The sequence below is a fragment of the Pterocles gutturalis genome, unplaced genomic scaffold (genome assembly GCF_000699245.1).
Source record: "Pterocles gutturalis isolate BGI_N339 unplaced genomic scaffold, ASM69924v1 scaffold8871, whole genome shotgun sequence".
Taxonomy (NCBI): Eukaryota; Metazoa; Chordata; class Aves; order Pterocliformes; family Pteroclidae; genus Pterocles; species Pterocles gutturalis.
The window spans coordinates 418-18209 of record NW_010097789.1 but is presented as its reverse complement, the minus strand read 5'-3'; the positions used below and the strand labels follow the sequence as shown (position 1 = coordinate 18209).

The 17792-nt window shown below is 37.0% G+C and overlaps 1 protein-coding gene across 1 annotated transcript in view; it reads right to left on the bottom strand.

The window, feature by feature from the left end:
- Window positions 1–17001, bottom strand: part of JAK2 (Janus kinase 2) — a 48752-nt gene extending 31751 nt beyond the window's left edge. Inside the window, exons 1-6 of the mRNA XM_010086503.1 lie at window positions 16748–17001; window positions 6825–6948; window positions 5891–6008; window positions 5209–5354; window positions 3160–3481; window positions 670–789 (exon numbers count right to left, since the gene is read on the bottom strand). Of these exons, the coding sequence (XP_010084805.1) occupies window positions 670–789; window positions 3160–3481; window positions 5209–5354; window positions 5891–6008; window positions 6825–6948; window positions 16748–16967 (1050 nt within the window). The 5' untranslated portion in view covers window positions 16968–17001. The remainder of the gene's footprint in view (window positions 1–669; window positions 790–3159; window positions 3482–5208; window positions 5355–5890; window positions 6009–6824; window positions 6949–16747) is intronic.
- Window positions 17002–17792: the final 791 nt, after the last annotated feature.

Sequence of the window (17792 nt, the reverse complement as noted above, 5' to 3'; positions counted from 1 at the left end):
TTCCTGTCCTTAACTCAACCCATGAGCCTTTTGTCATATTTTTCTCCCCTTGTACAGTTACGGAGGGGCAGTGATAGAGCGGCTTGGTGGGCACCTGACATCCTGACAAGGTAAACCCAACACACAATCATGTGACAGCTGGAGGGCCGGACTCAAGCACAAAGCTGGAGTTCAAACTAAAACCACTTAACTTTTTACATTCACGTATAAAATACTTTCTTAAGTATCAAAAAAATTTTAAACAGTAAAAATAATGACATTAATTTTGTCCCAATGCTTATTTTCTGTGTATCATTATTCCTTCAGAGCATTTGAAGCCTTTCTGAACGTGTTGGTCACTGGCAGACAGCTTACCATGACAGCATGCAAACAGCATGCTTAATAGCTAAAACCGCAGACTCAGGTTTAAAACTCCAATAAAAAACCAATCTATGTATCAGATGTTACCCTCAGTTATAAACATCTATTTCTATTTCTGTCCTTGCACAGAGTTTTGAATGCAATAGACCTTTGGTGTTCTGATAGACTGCTTACACTGCTGAAATGCATTTAGTTTTACCTCATGCTTAATATGGTAATTGGTTATGCAATACCATAAATACGACAGCAGTCATACAGTCTGCTTAGAGTAACATCTATTTGAAAAAACAGCAAGCAAAGTAAACAGACCAGATTCTTGCTGTCTTGTTTGTGAATGGTGACAATTCTTCTCTCACTGGAGCCTTCTTGGCTTGCTTGTTTAATGCTGACATCAATGATATCAGGAAAATCACAGTATGTTTGTAAATCCTGCAATAAATATTGGTTATGTAATATCAATAATAACATAAATAGCAACTAAAAAAACCCGCCTATCTGCAGCATTAGAATTCTTAGATCTCTGTAGCAACAAAAAGGATCACAAAACCTTAAATATGCCATTAAAAATAAAGAAAAGAGTTTTGTGTTTACAAGACCATCCCTACGAGCATCAATCAAAAAACACACAAAGATCCAGGAACCATGAATGGAAATATCCATATATGGGTTGTTTTTATTTATTTATTTATTGTAGATATGTATTTGCTCTGTAGTATTTTTTTGAGGATTAACAATAGAAGATTTTGATTAATCTTTTGGGTTTTTTCCAAGAACTTTTTATTGGCATTCTTGTTAAAGAGGTTGAGAAAGCCTGTTAACAATCCAAAATGTCACGGCTCTATTCAGAGTGATACAATCTGAAAAATCTGCTACCAAAGAGATGGATTAGTATGAACCAAGAAAGGGTCTAAGGAAAGGTTCTCTCATCAGCCATAGTCATCACTGACAAGATAACTTGAAGCACCAATCTTACTACATGGGAAATCCAATACACATTTTCACTTGGATAGCAAGTTCTGTCAGTTTCTGATAAGATGACATTCTGTACCAGTTCCTTCAGTCTCTCACCAGTCAAATTAAAATATCATACAAATCACGCTTTTTTTTTTTTTTAGTAGAACTTTAGATGCTAAGTAACATCCTTAAATAAAAGTAGATTTATCTATCTAAAATTATTCTTCCAAAGCAAACATTTTATTCAAGTCAGAATACCCCGTTTATATGGCTGCAAGCATATCCTAATACATAAACGGGTGTAATAATCAAGGCTGTAAGACTCAGTGGGTATCAGCTGGAATAAATCAGCTCAAATGCACTGAAGTCCCTGAGGCTCTATTTGTTCATCTGGTTGTTGGAAATGTGAACTGGCAAAACAAATTGCTTCACAATCTACCCCACACACATCATTCCTGCCTTCAAAAAAATAAAAACGTTTCAATTCAATATCTTAATAAAGATTCATCAGTATAGTTTTCTGAAACAAGAGTTACAATTACATTTACAAGCAGCCTGATTAATCTACTAGGTTTTCATAACCAACTTTAAAAACATTTTCTGTGCCAGTGAAAATATATGCAGTCTACAACACGTCTCTGGCAATAAGTGGGATGACAACATTATTAATTATGAAAAAATAATTTGTCAATCCCTATACGAAATATGATAATTTTAAACACGACTCTTACTAAAGGCTTGGTTGCCAGGCCCAAACATCACAGCATACATAGATTTTGTACACCTAAACCTAGAAATTGTAAAATCTGACATTTATGTTAGTTCCTGCCAGAGCAACTGGCACTTAGAGGCAATTTAGGAAAGGCAGAAGGCTGATACATAACAACTATGAATGAGGTAACTGGACCTAACATCAGTCTACAAAAATTCTAAGAAGAACACACTTTAAAATTTGGGTATGTAATCAGACTTTTCTTTTTTTGCTACGTATTACCAAAAAAAAAAGTATTTTTACAAATTATTATAGCACACTGTAAAAATACAGCTTTTCACAGTTTGGTCTTGACTGCTATATATTATGCATCAAAACTACCAAACTGATGGATGCAATTATTTTGGAAAACTGACATGTGCTCCACTTTGCCTTTAATTCTAACTTCGGAAAATTTCCACACTCTTACTGTGTACTGCTATGAGTTTGTATCAGATTCTGGTAAATTTGACAAAATGAATAGTCATGATGGGAAATCACACACATAAGAAACAATATTGGTAAGTAAAAATGCAACAGCACATGATTACTAGCACTTATTGAAATCATTTAGCATCCAATTCCTGAACAAAGAGTATATGGACGCTGCAGTAAGGGAAATGTCATTTTAAATTTGCTAGCTCAGACATTGTAGGAGTCTAACTGCATCAGGAAAGAGGTACAGGGAAATTTACCTGTTTTTTTGAGTCCTTAAAACCCTGCTTTCATAGAGAAGTTGACGAATTTGTGTATTTTACCTACACCTGCGGGCAGGGTCATTACTTTTCCTCACTCTTTTTTTTTTTTACAGCAACGAAGGTCCAGCGCTGAATTTTTAATTTGTCAAGCACAGAAGTATTACATGTTCAAGTACTGACTTTCTTCTAACACTTCAATAAGAAACTAATTCTAAAATCCTGCACTGTTTAGGTCAATACATTTCTCTGAGCCTCAGCCATACGGAAATTGTAACATCATTGTGAAGTAAAATTTACCTACCAAATTTACCTGGGGTAAATCAGAACTTGTAACATAAGCTAATCACTCTGTTACATGACAGACTGTACAATGACTAAGATAACAAAAGAAATTACCTGCTCTGCCAGTGTCTCACGGTCTTTAAGTTTTCCTCTTAAGCACTGAATTCCACCATTTCCAGTTATTACAATGGTTGCAAAACTTTCCTCTCCAGAAGGATCTCCACCAGGTTCTTTTACTTCAAAAACCTCTGAATAGAAGGCAGGCTGAAGGGTTTCCAGATTTATAAGATACTTAAGTTTCAAGTTTCTGGCAGTAGCTTTGCATTGGCCAAACTGTTGTATAAATTTGCGGAATCTGTACCTTATTCTTTTTCGTGTCAAAATGTGGTAGTCTTGGATTTTTGCTCGCACACATTTAGGCAAAAACATTTTGTAGCTGCGAATACATAACCAGCAAAAAAACTACTGATTTTATCCATTTTAATCCAGCAAACATAATCAGTTCTGTGTTAAACAAGCCAACATGAAAATATCTTTTCCTCTAAATGTAACCTTATTCTTTAAACTGTAGGATAGCAAGAAGCCTTTCTTCAATCTGTAGTATGTTCTTTCAAATACAGCCCTGTCTCTTCTTCCATTTTCCAGTTTTTCCCCTCACTCAGTTTCAACATACATTACATAATGCATTCTCCATAAATCCAAATATGTCTGTTCCAGTCATTACTAAATTTTGAGGTGAGCCAGTAGGAGTTACACAGTTGCTTTACTTGGTGTAGAAGTTGGACAGAGGACACTACATGGACAGAGGCGACTGGCAGAATATAACACTGTGGTTGGTTCTCACTGAAATTTCTCTACCACAGTCCATATTCTATCAAGGTTCAAAAGAGTAGTTTGTCACTGGAAATCAGCTGTCCAATTTGTTGTCTCACTCTGTTTGTCACTCCTCCTGCTAGGTTTCATTAAAAGACAAACATCAAGCACTAAATAATAAGCAGGGACAGAATTAACTCAGCTGGAGTGGAAACTGATTAGGTTGATAAACCAAAGTGAATTGATAAACTCCAGCAAGTTCAGCAAAGATCTGCCCACAACCTGTAAGGGAGCTTGATTTGTTCCTCCTGAAGAAAAGAGCATTCAAGTAGAGTACACAATGAACGTGTATTGGGTCTGGCTGAGATGGAGTTAGTTTTCCCCAGAGCAGCCCCCATAGCACTGTGTGTTGCACTGGCAGCTAGAAGGCTGTTGATTAACACCCCTGTTTTGGTTACTGCTTAGCAGCGCTCACACAGCAGCAAGCCTGTCTCCCCAACATTCCCCCTCCACAGTAGGCGGGGGTGGGCAAGATCTTGGGAGCGGACAGAGCCAGGACAACTGACCCAAACTGACCATACCATGTGACATACGTTCAGCAATAAAAGCTAAGAGAAAGGAAGAGGTGGGCATTCATTAATATGACATTTGTATCCCAGAGCAATCGCTATGTGTACTGAAACCCTACTTCCTGGGAAGTGGCCGGACATCTCTTGCAGATGGGAAGTAGAGAATAAAATATTTTGTTTTCCTTTGCGTCCACATGCGGCTTTGGCTTTTGCTTTATTAAACTGCCTTTATCTTGACCCATGAGTTTTTTCCATCTTATTTTCTTTCCACCTTGTCCTGCTGAGGAGGGGAGTGGTAGAGCAGCTTGGTGGGCACCTGGTGTCCAGCCAAGGTTAACCCACCACAGAAGTAAAAGAGGCAACAGACACAACATCACAGAGGAGACTGCTTAGACATGGAGAAAATCTTCCTCAGTGAGAGCATCGTATACAGGACAAAGCTGCCCAGAGATACGTCCCTTGACATTTTCAGAACTTGACTGGACGAGGCCCTGAGTAACTTCATTAACTTTGAAACTGGCCCTGATCTGAACAGGGGGTTGGATCTGATGACTTCCAGAGGTATCTCCCCACTCAAATTATGTACCGAAAAACATGAATAGCCATCCTGATACAAGCTTTCCATTAAATTCTGGTTTACACTACAGATAAGTTAATGGAATCATTACGCTAGAATAAATCAATTGCCAACAGCTGAACATCCCCTCCCAGATGCTAATGTGCAAAAATATTGGTTTTAAATATCAGATAGCTGTGATACAGTTATGAAGCATGGAGTTACCTGATTGAATTGTAAATAGCCAGTGGGGTTTGGTCCTTTTCTTTGGCCACTCTCATCATATCCAGAACAGCCATTCCAAGGCATTCTTCTTGTGTTTCATGAGTAACAGGCATCTGTATCCATCCTTCCAAAAAATCTTCTCGCCACTGAGAAAGAACGCAAGAAAGCAAATTAAAACTGTAGCACTGCTGCTCATCAACAAAAGTTTTTTGGGGTGTGGGGATTTTTGTTTGTTTGGGGTTTTTTGTTTGTTTGTTTTTTAAGACTGCATTCTTCTGAATGGACCCCTTAATCCACAAAAAGCTGCATGTGTTCATAATGGATACCACCTACTATCACACTTGGAAACATTGTTTGCAAAATATTTTAATTTCAAATCTCGAAAAGGTCCATATGGGGAGGATGTTCTACACTGTGTCAGTCCAAAGTGAAAGTCACACTGGAAGAATTACACATGGTAGTGGCACAAGAGAAGAGATACACACTCTCACTGCTCTTCTCACAACTGCCATTTGAGCTTCATCTCTCCAAATACACAATGTGAGGGGGAATTTAATTTTCATTTTGTGTGGGCTTCAAGCTGTTATAAAAGCCTACATAGTTACTATCAGAAGACATGAAAGGGAAGAAATACTAACAGCCTTTACCAATCTGCATTAAAATATAACCAAGCAAATCATACCTGTGCAAATAGGTAAGACATGACAAGGTCATCAAGAACAGGGCTTTCTGCACCTCGAAGAACGCCATACCGATATGCTCTGCTGCTGCCATTGCAATACCAGTGGGGAAAATAAAACCTGTTACAAAATATTTAAGCAAAAATCAATAAACAGCTACTTTCACTTACCAACACCAGATGTTATCACTTTCATAGATGTGTAATTAGTGCTGTCTGGTTTGGAGGATGAATTTGAAGCCCCAATTAGGCAATGGAAGGCTTTGGATCCAGTTCTTGGTGTTTTAAAGTACTAGAACATTTAAGCAGGGTGATAAGCTATACTGGTAGAAATAAGGAGCTCTGCAGTTATCCTCCCCAATCAGAATATAGAAGATTTTGTGTTACTGTCTTACAGTTTCAGTTGAAATGGTTCCTAAAGAAACACTCAGGCCTCATTATGAAATGTAAATAAAATCTTTTACATAAGGAAAACTGTTCCTGTAGCTTTAGACCTCCACATTCAAAAATCAGGTTAGAGAAAAATAGTTCTACTGCAGACACGTGCCTGACTACACAGGATAATTACTCTGCATTTCAGAACTGCCACTAATTTCAAACAGGCAAGCACAGAGAAGATGAAATGTATCATTATTAAGAAAAATACTATTTTTACTTCTGCTTTTTTTTTCTTTTTTTTTTTTGTTTGCTTCTTCAATCTGACATGGCAAACAGACTGTATGCAGATAAGGGACAAAATGTTATTCAAACCTACTCTAATAATTTTGATTCTTTTATCTGCCAAGAGGCAGATATCTGGATAAGAATCCAGATATTACCAACAATCTGTCCATAACTTCTCATAGAAACTATGGTTCAACTAAATCTCTTATTGGTTATGTTTTCTCACACAGTTTAGTTTTACCATGAAAAGTGTATAACATTTGATTTAGATTACCTTATCCGGTAAAATACGATGAGTCTGGTTGCTTCATCTATATGGAAAATGTGATTTGGGGGATACCACATTCTCTCTGTTTCACTCATGAGTGCAAACATGTTATGATACACCGGCATGATACCTAAACAAAAAACAGAGAAGCAAACATTTATAGAAAATTGTTTTCACAAAGAATCAGCCTTACTAAGAAAAAGTATAAATTGGTTAAAAGTACCAGATTGGCACATGTTGTCCAACTCTTCACTGCACTGTTCCATCACTGTCAACAGCCTTGCAACCACCACCGCATAACCTGCAGACTGTTTTTTTTCTGGTTTACTTTCTCATTCTTCCTTTATGCTCTCTAACTGGAGGCTGTGTTCACCTGTTATCCTATATTTCACTGTCAGATGACAAGATTTTCTCTGTATGGCATGTAATACAATGGCTTCTTAGCCTCTCAGTTTAGTTACAGCTAATAGTAGTACACTACCTTTTTCCTTACCTTTTCCAAAAACAGATTAGGCATTGATTTTAAGATTTTAGACCGAGGAAAAATTAGAAGTAAAGCAATACGGAGAAAGTAATCATGATTAGGACAACCACCTGTCATTTATATTTTAGTAGTTGAGAACAAAACCAAATATACATTGTTAATAAAACCGGAAAACATTTTTTTCACTCAACAATTCAGGATTGTTTTAATAAGAACTAACAAACAATCCTGCTTAATCACAGTAGCACCAGTATTTTTATTTGGCTTTGGGGCTCGCAGCTGAGAGTACAGCCTAGCATAAGACGGATGCCAAAGCATTATACTTTGCTGCAATGTTATGCATCCATGCAACGCCAGTGCTACGATCTGGAAAACAGGTTAAATGCCTGAGAATTGACAGCATGGAAGGATGAACTTCAACCACTGACAAACTTATTTTGAGGACTGGAAGAGATATGGGTCTAGAGGTCAGAAAGTAGGATGAAAATTACAGTGTGAAAGTCACAGTAGGTCATAATGAAATCTACAAACTAATAGTCTAGCACTTGTTTAAACCAAAACTCACCATAATACACCAGAACTACAGGTCCTAACACATTATTTTCTATGAAAAGGAGTCAGACTTACAGGAAACTAAAAAAATGGAAAGAATTATGTAAAGTAACCAAAGAGAAACCAAAACTAAACAAAATCCCCAAAGGAATAACCCTGAAGGGATTAGTAATTGAGGGACTGGCTGTAAATCTAGATATTGGAAATTTATGGTGCAATAAGACATATTTGATCCATCAGAGATCTGAGAAATATCAAATTAACTCCATTTTATGGAGTTAAAAAGAAATCTATCCCATGCAACCAAACACGGTTCTCATTTGATGTGCAAAGTGGGATCAACTAGATCACAGACCAGTTCCCTATAAAGCAGTAACAACTGACTTAGATGTTTTAAGGCTATGCAGTGTCTGTATCCCAAATAATTTCATGCAGTGTCTGTATCCCAAATAATTTCAGATCAATTACAGTGTAATGCATGTGAATCACCAACTTATTTCAGGATTCTAGCCAGATGCTAAACACCATTCAAGGCAATGCTGAATATTTACCTAGTCTCACTAATACATTTCCCCTGACTATTAACAATCCCACATAAGCACACTGAGCAAGAAAAAAATTTCCGAGTCCTATTCTTAAATTCAAATGTTAAGTTGCTGAATTTCACCAAATACATTACAGACACCACCACCCGTCCGCCTCTCATAAAACCCAAAAAAACCCCACAGATATTTCAATCCAGATCATATCATCGCTGTGCTGAGAAAAACCTTTAACGAAGCAAGGAACGTGACTTTGGAATTCCCTCTACAAATCAGAAATGTTGGCAGCAGCAAAAAACAAAATAAAAAATATCCATCTTCCCATGTGTGAGAAGTAAACTGCACTCATCCATTCCTCATACTTAGAATGGTAACGCGTACCTTTCACTGCCAGCACTCAATGACATATAGACCATACATGTTTTTCAAGAAAATTAGTTACTCTTTTTTCTTTTTATTTTCTCTCCTCCTTAACAATTACGCATTTGTGCCAGAATATTGCTACACTTGAAAAAGTTCTATGATTATACAAATAGAACAAATTCATTTATTAGAGTCTTGTAAATTGTCCACAAAAGTCTGATGAAAACAGACAGTCCAGAAACATCTCTTTCCATGTAATTCTTACCAGCACTATTAACTGCAGGGACTTTTCAAATGAATTATAATTGCAGTATTTAAGTGTTTTCTCCAGAAACACTGAAAACCAAAAGACTGGGGGTGGAGTTGTGGGGGGGTGGGTAACCCAAGTCTTCTGATGTAATCTAGACAGGTCAACAACAGTGAAAACTTCTGAGAAATGTATTTTCAACACAAGTAAAATCAGAAAAGCTGTTCACAACAGGTACTAAGAAATACTTTCCCTGTCTTTCTGCACTGTACCATGCTATCAAATCAGCTACCCTCAGCAAATTTGCAGACGACACCAAGCTGAGTGGTGCCGTTGATGCAACAGAGGGAAGGGATTCCATCCAGAAGGACCTGGACAGGCTGGAGAAGTGGGCCTGTGAGAACCTAATGAGGTTCAACAAGGCCAAGTGCAAGGTGTTGCACTTGGGCCAGGGCAATCCCAGGTACTTGTACAGACTGTGAGAAGAACTCCTTGAGAGCAGCCCTGCAGAGAAGGACTTGGGGGTCCTGGTGGATGAGAAGCTGGACATGAGCCAGCAGTGTGTGCTTGTAGCCCAGAAGGCCAACTATGTCCTGGGCTGCATTAAAAAAGGGGTGGCCAGCAGGGAGAGAGAGGTGATTCTCCCCCTCTACTCGGCTCTTGTGAGACCCCATCTGGAGTACTGTGTCCAGGCCTGGGGTCCCCAGCACAAGAAAGATGTGGAGCTTTTAGAACAGGTCCAGAGGAGGGCCACAAAGATGATCAGAGGGCTGGAGCACATCTCCTATGAAGAAAGGTTGAGGGAACTGGGCTTGTTTAGCTTGGAGAAGAGAAGGCTCCGGGGAGACCTCATTGTGGCCTTCCAGTACTTGAAGGGAGCCTATAAACAGGAGGGGGAGCGACTGTTTACAAGGGTGGATAGTGATAGGACAAGGGGGAATGGTTTTAAACTAAGAGAGGAAAGATTTAGGCTGAATATTAGGAGGAAATTTTTCACTCAGAGGGTGGTGAGGCACTGGAACAGGTTGCCCAGAGAAGCTGTGGATGCCCCATCCCTGGAGGCATTCAAGGCCAGGCTGGATGGGGCCCTGGGCAGCCTGCTCTAGTGGTTGGCAAACCTGCCCACAGCAGGGGGGTTGAAACTAGATGATCTTTAACGTCCTTTTCAACCCAGGCCATTCTATGATTCTGTGATTCTATGAAATCAATCAATGATTAATTAGGAGAGGAGGCAGTGACTCAGACATAATAAAGCAGAACTGTCCTCCACTTTGCTTCTCCAGCAAGGCCCTTTAAATTAAATTTGATGGAATATTTAATAAATAAATTACATAAATTTGCTGGACTATATCAAAGACAAAACCATTACTACCTCTTTGCATGTATTTTATTTATTATGTCAGGCTAAATAAAGGAGCCTCATCATGCTATAGAGAATGTCAAGCACCATCATGAAAGTCTGTAACACAGTAGAAGTTTATTCTTATACCTTAAACCTAAAAAAAAGAACTATTTGCATAGCAGTTTCTGCCTTTCCTCATTATGATTTTAGAGCTCCACATCTGGGCAAGTCACACTACTTCATTTACCCTGAAGCAGCTAAGGAAATATAGTTTTTCTATATTTTCTCCTTTGTTGGTATTAGGTACCCTTTCATCCATACAGTATCTTTTTATTATGTAATGTCCCTCTGTAAAGAAAAAATAAAAACCAGAAACTGTAAATCACAAAAAGCCACGACACCACTGTGAAATGTGGAAACCATGCGTAGTCTATGGTAGAAATAATGTCTTATGAAACTGTCATTTCAAGCATATTTAGTCACTAGATATATACAGATGAAAGCAATTATTTGCACGGAGTTAACAATTAAAAACAATTTAAAGAAATCTCAAATTCTCCAAGTCCAATACAAACATTAGTCAGTTCTCACACACAACTGTCAAATAAACTATCAGAGTCTTGCACACAGCAGATGGAAAATTGGTTGGCTTTTCTTGCATAAAAATAATACCTTACTCTCACCTTTCATACAAACTGGGGGCTCACTAAACTCTGACACCACATTCAATGTTGTTATCCTGCCAACACAATGTTTTCTGAATAGTTAATCAAAGCACGTGTTTCCTTTCCTGGCAAAACAGAATTGCCCAGAGTTCTGACTAATCCATTCCTCACTTGGTGTGTGTTGGGGGTGGTGGTGGTGGTATGTGCATGTGCAGATTTTCAGGGAAAGCTATAACTTAACAAAACTCCCAAAATAGCCCAAAACAAAACAAAAAAAATCCCGAAACCCCACAATGGGGAGTTATGATCAATGATAACATTGAGGCACGTGAATTCTGGAAATTCAGTATGTTAAGGATAAATTCTGCTTACAATTTTCCAGCCGCTAAGAAGGGTTCTCCTCTGAACCATTCAAGAAAAGAGGTATTACTGATCATCACAATCATCACATTATGCAACACAGTCACTGCCTTGAAAATGTTTAATTGACTGCAGCCAGTGTCAGTGCTTAGTCACATTAAATGTTTTGAAACTGTTTTTACTTTGGTATAATCAATGATTCTCTGCCATCTTACCGCTTTCAGGGAAGCACCTGCAGTTTCAAGGAAAGTACCATGGAGCTTCCAATGTATTTGCAAATCAGATGGGTGAGAATTAAAAGGTTCCTGGGTGGAGTTTCAATATCAACATTAAAAAAAAAAAAAGCAAACAACCAACAACCGAAAACAAACACAGAAGTCACCAAATTCAAGGTGTTTCATTAATTGCTAGCTCCCTGTAACTCAGCAACCCAGTCAGGATTATCAAACTGGTTCCTTCTTGGGATTCTGGCTCCATTTAAAAGTTAAGAATTCAGGTTTTAACAATCCTAACAGAAGGGGAGAGAGGAAATCAGAACAAAAGCCTATCAAAAAGCAGATTATAATAAAGTGAGGTATGTCCTACAGAAATTTAGGGTTCTTATATACAAGGGGGACAAGCCATGTCAGAAATGCAAGATGCTAAACAAAACTATGTTCCTTGGTTGACTTTGACAAAGTATTTTTCAGTGTGCTCTTTAAATGTTATAGTTGCATTTAAAGTCACTAGCTCTGCATGCTTTGCTACTGATTTATTAAGATTTTCAAGGACATGGCACAAATTTATTTAGTTAACACCAAAGCAATCCTTTGCCTACAATTGTAACTGTTTTAACTGTGATTTACAAAGTCACTTGCCTAGTGTAATATAAAAATATCTTCACTTTGTTAACTTCAGTTCAGTAACAATTTGGATTATACATACCAGTGATGTATGTATTTTTTACTTATATTATTCAGCTGATGCAATAAATCAGCTGAATAGATTGTTAGTTTAAAAATAAAAACAAAATTATTTTTCCATGTAATGCTGGTCTTGGGTATTATGTATCATTCTGGTAAGTTACTGTGTACAATCTACAGTTAGGTTTGGGGGTTTTTTAAATTACTTTATGTGATGATAAAAACTCTTAATCCACTTACAAGAGATTGGGCAGTATCTTACTGAAAAATTATTGGTATAGTGTTGTTATAATAATGTAGTATACAAAGTATACTTCTTTCTGTATACAAACAAATACATTCAAGATCCAAATTCAAAGACTTCAGATGTTCCCAGTAGTCTGTATCTGATTTACCTATACCACAACAAAATTCAGTTCACGTTATTTTCAATTCCACTTGTTTATACACAGATTTCTAGATTTTTTTCATAATTTATACTTCGAGAAAAACAAATTATAAAGAAAGATTATAATTATTCTGTAAACAATCACAGTCATTTATTATGTAAAATATCACATCAAGCTTGTGTTACCACTCACTCAAATCAGATCTGGTGGCTTTCCTGAACCACTATTACTACTTGTGTTGAAATGGCACTGAGTGCTTGATATTTTTATAAACTGAATGTAAACACATTAAAAACAGCTTAAGAGAAATTTCATTTAAGATTATTTGAGAGAGAGGAGAAAATAAAAGGGTTTAAGGTCACAATTTGGGGATCAAGTCTCTGATACTGAATTTAGAAGAAGACAAATCTAACACGATTCTGTAACCTCTAGAACAATTTCTCCGTCATATTTCATTTCCACCACCAGTTAGTTCCTCTAATACCACTTTCTCTCTTAAGCTAAGAGCAATGAATTCCCTTGGTTTTGGTGTGGCATTTTTAACTTTTTACATGGTAATTAACATACTAGGTAACATGCAAGAGCTGAACCACAACACTGACTAGTCAACTTAAATGTAATTTCAAGACAATTTATTCTTGTATTTCTGGTTAGAAAATCTGATTTTCAGTTTCATATTCAGACAGTTTCCCATATACAAATACAAACCTACAAAAAGGTTCATGTTTATTCTATTCTTCCAAAAATAGAAAGTTGTTTTTAAATAAAATAAGAAAAGGCTTAGCTTTTGCACTCATGACTCAAACTGGCATGCAACTACAGAATAATATTTAGACAGACTAATATTTATATAGCCAATACATGCCATATGCAACATGTCTAAAGTCAAGTCACCACAGACTAGGAAACTTTCTATTGTTTGAACTGTGTAAAAGGTACATAACAAGACTGTCTCTGTGACTGCTGATGTTTGCCTAGATCCAGCCCTGCTTGCCATCAATAATAGTCATTCTTTGACATAACCAGCTCTGCTATCAAGAGATCTAAAAATTACTCAGATCACAGAGAAAACTCATTAACTAACAAGTTTCTTATATTTCAGATATGCTTACTGTCTGAACCACTCTCTTTATGAAGCATTCTGATTCAGAGCTATCTCCTGAAAGACAAGTCTTGCCAACATAAACATTATTTGACTACATAGGCTTTGCAGACAACTGACGTACAACCACAAAACCTCCTAGAAAAAAAAGAAAATAATAAGTGGTACCTTGCGATTTAAGCACTAATAACTGTTATGAAAGAGAACAGTCGTTCTCTTCAGCCACTTCAGCCTTTTCCATCAATTTAGAAAGAAAGGAAGTCTCAAATTTTAGAGAAAAAGGTCGTATAATACTGCTGTAGTAGCTGCCAGGCAGAAATCACTCTTCAGAGGACTTAGTTTACCTTGGCTTTACAAGGATAAAGGCTCAACACAATAAAACATTTTATTTATACAAGTATAAATCACTACTGACATACTTTAGAAACTCTGGTGAAGAATGTCAAAACAATAGAAGCATACATAAAAACAGCTTGATAAGGAGTACTATTAAGACAAAATTATTTTTAAAACAGTCAAGCATAACAGGACACATCTAGGAGCTAGGAACTAGCCACACCAGCAAAACAGAAACTGGTACCCCAGAAAGCTAGAAGTCTTGAGAAAGACTGGTGAGGTCTGACAAAACAAGCAATAGAGTATGAAGTCATGGGAAACAAGACAATTGGATTTGTGGATTAGCAGGAATTGGATTTTGTGATGTGGGTGAGAATATCATATATGGCCTGGGCTGCACATTTTCCTGGGAGGCTGGAGACAGTGAAGAAGACAGACAAAAAATTAAAACAGTTATGATATTCAAGCTAAAGAAATCAATTAATTTAAGTTTTATCAAAAAGAAGACCTAAAGATAATTTGATTATGGCACACAAACCTAACTTGGACAAACATCTGAAAACTGAAGCAAAGAAAATACAAACCAGAGAAAAAGGAAGAAAAAAGTGAACAGACCAGCAGTAAACAGCAATGCCTAATCGAACCACGAAGGTAGCTACCGTTCCAGGGAATTCAGACTAGGTTGGGAGATTTTCTGGAACATGAGCTTTAAGCAACTGATTCATTGTAAGAGTAACTGAAAAATTCGTGTTCAGATGACATGTTGTTCCCATATCACACAAAAAGTCTAGTCAGGTAGGAAAAAAAGGAAGCAAGGCACCTGATGTTATGGTTGATCATATAGTATATTCTTTCAAAGACCATGTTATTTTAAACATACTGAATTTGACAGATACAAGTTCTCATCAATTCAATATTCTGGCAATTTGATACATGAATATCTAAGTTAAACAAAGAAGCATTTTTTCCCACTACTACGTAGTAAAGTTGTTCTCTGTTTCATTCCCTCAGTAATACCCTGAGTGACTACAACAGTATTTTTTTCCATTAAAAAAAAAAAAAATCATTCAATGTAAAAATTCAATATCACTTTAACACTCAGAAAGTGAAGACACACCCCCCACCCCAGCCTCATATACCTTTAGATGCTGTACCTGAGGGTCTAAACTAAGCTGACAAACCTAACAGAGGCAAAACTGAAGCCCAGAAAACATGGGCACCAGTGCTAAAAATCTATCCTTATTACAGAAATCAGTACAGGCATATTTTCTGAAGCAGGAAGACAATACATATTTTTTTCTTCAACTGGAGGAAAGAGACTACAGAACCTTGGGTGCACTGTGGAAGATATTTGGAAGATCTTGATTTGAGTCACCATCAAAAAGTTACTTTAACCTTGAGGACACTCCCAGGTCCATCTGTCAAACAGAGACCTACAGCATCACTAGAGCCAGTGGAACCTCACACAGCTAAAACTTTGCAAACCTCTAAATAGCACTTCCTCATAGTCTCTCAGACTGAATCCCCGGCAGTGTTTCTGCTGAACTTATTACATGTGCTGATCTGCCTAAAGCTCTCATACTACATGAAGAGCAACTCTACAAACTCGGATCTTAGTCAGACTCTGCCATGCCTAAAAAATTCCAAAGAACAACAGGGCTTAAGGCCAGAAGAACCTTTGTGAAACTAGCAAATGCAAGGAAACTACCAACTCACAGCACGCAACTTAGTCAGTACAAGACGTTCAATAGCACAGAAAAAACTGACAGAGCCCTCCCAAAAGTAAAGTAATTAAAATTTAAAAACAGTACAGCAATCAAAAGACAAAAGTCACAGAAGTATAAGATGTTTGGAGATATAAAAAATGTGCAGTCAGTGGCAGCAGCTTCATATTTGTGACTCACTGGAAAAGAAACATTTGGAATTACAATCCTTTCTTTTAAATTAATTGTCACCTGAAATGCAAATTTGCACTTGAAAAACTAACAGACAACTCCAGCCTTGTATCACTGACAAGAAGATATGGAGAGACTGTGTCCATGTGTGTGTGTGTACATGTGCATGAGGAAAAAAAAAGACAGTCAATTTAATATCTGAAGTTTATTTGAATTAATTTACTTTATTAAAAAGTCACCCTCCTTCTGCAATGAAAGACACACACACACAAAATGCATGCTTGAATTACTTTACTACAGGTCTCAGCACCTGTTCATGTTAAACTCTGAGTAAATGGAACAATTCAAAAACATTCTTAGATATAAACATGGTTTTTTAATTTATTTATTTATTTCAAATATACCACCCTGTCATTTACTCACTTTATTTCCTAAATGATTATGAAAAGCATTAACTACACACACACAAGCAGTCATGTTATATGTAATAGAACAGTTTCCATCTGCAAAATATTTGAAAAAAGATGGCAGTCACCCAATTATATAATCTCAATTTCACAACCATTCCGACAGGAACAGTTTGCAGCCTGGTGCTAATTACTTCTGACACTGATAACTTCTGAAAGAATAGAAAGATCAGCATTTCAGTTAGAATGCTACCATTTTGATGAGCTCTGGATTATTAAAAACATTCTTGCATGAAGTTGAATTTCATTCCTTCACTAGGAACATAGTTATGTATATACTTACCACAAGCTTTACAGGCAATGGCACAAATCTCTTCTGCAACATATTCCCCAGCTGGAAATTGAAGGTAATCTCCTCCTGTCTTCCCAGGCGAGTGATAGAGGTACACTTGAAGCAATGGTTCTGTCTGCTTGGGTGCACTGGTATTCCCATGGATGTCACCATTCCGGTGGACGCTAGAAGTTTCTGTGCCTTCCATATTTGTCATTGTAAGACAGGCCATTGTTCGTTTTGGTTCTGTTCAGAGCATTTGCCTGAAAGAAATATAAGGAGTACTTCTTGACTAACTGTATTTGGTTTTTCTTGTAATACTTGTACTTAAATGACAGCACAGTTCTGACACAGGAAAAACATTAACAGCTGAGGACAAGAGAATGTCTCAGAAGGCTTACTAAAAGTTGAGTTTCTCTTACATTTACTACATAGCCCTAGTCTGAAAAATAACAGACACTATGACAGGAAAACCAAAGATATTAATTGGGAATCCAACTAAAGAAATTATTACCTCTCACTGTATTTTACACTGTGTATGCTCACCTGTCCAACAGAAGCATGCTAGTAAAACCTTAAAGCCAAAATAACCCCTTTAATGACATCTGTGCAACTCATTATATTCCCAGGTTAAATGCAAAGATTGCACTAAGAACTTGCAAGACAAAAAACTAGCTAGGTCACACACTGGCACTAATGAAGAGAAGAGCAGGAATAACATCTTTCAGCTGTGTTTTAGTCTTAAGCAGACACTCAAAAGAAAACATGTTCTAACTGAGGTGAAACTCTAAGCAAGGAGATTTGTTTTGTATCTACAAAAGAGAGGACTTCCAAGCCTTCCTCCTTTCAGACTAATAATTTAAGTCTATTCATAAGAAACTCAAGCTAAAAATCCTCTGTGATAAATGTAATTAAAAAAAAAAAAAAGAGAGGGACTAATAACCCAATATATAGCCACAGGTATAGTTAATAATGCAAAAAAAAAAAAAAAAATTTTTTTTAAAAAGAGTGAGACTGACAGCATATTCCAAAAGCCAGTTGATTAATGTCTTTGCTC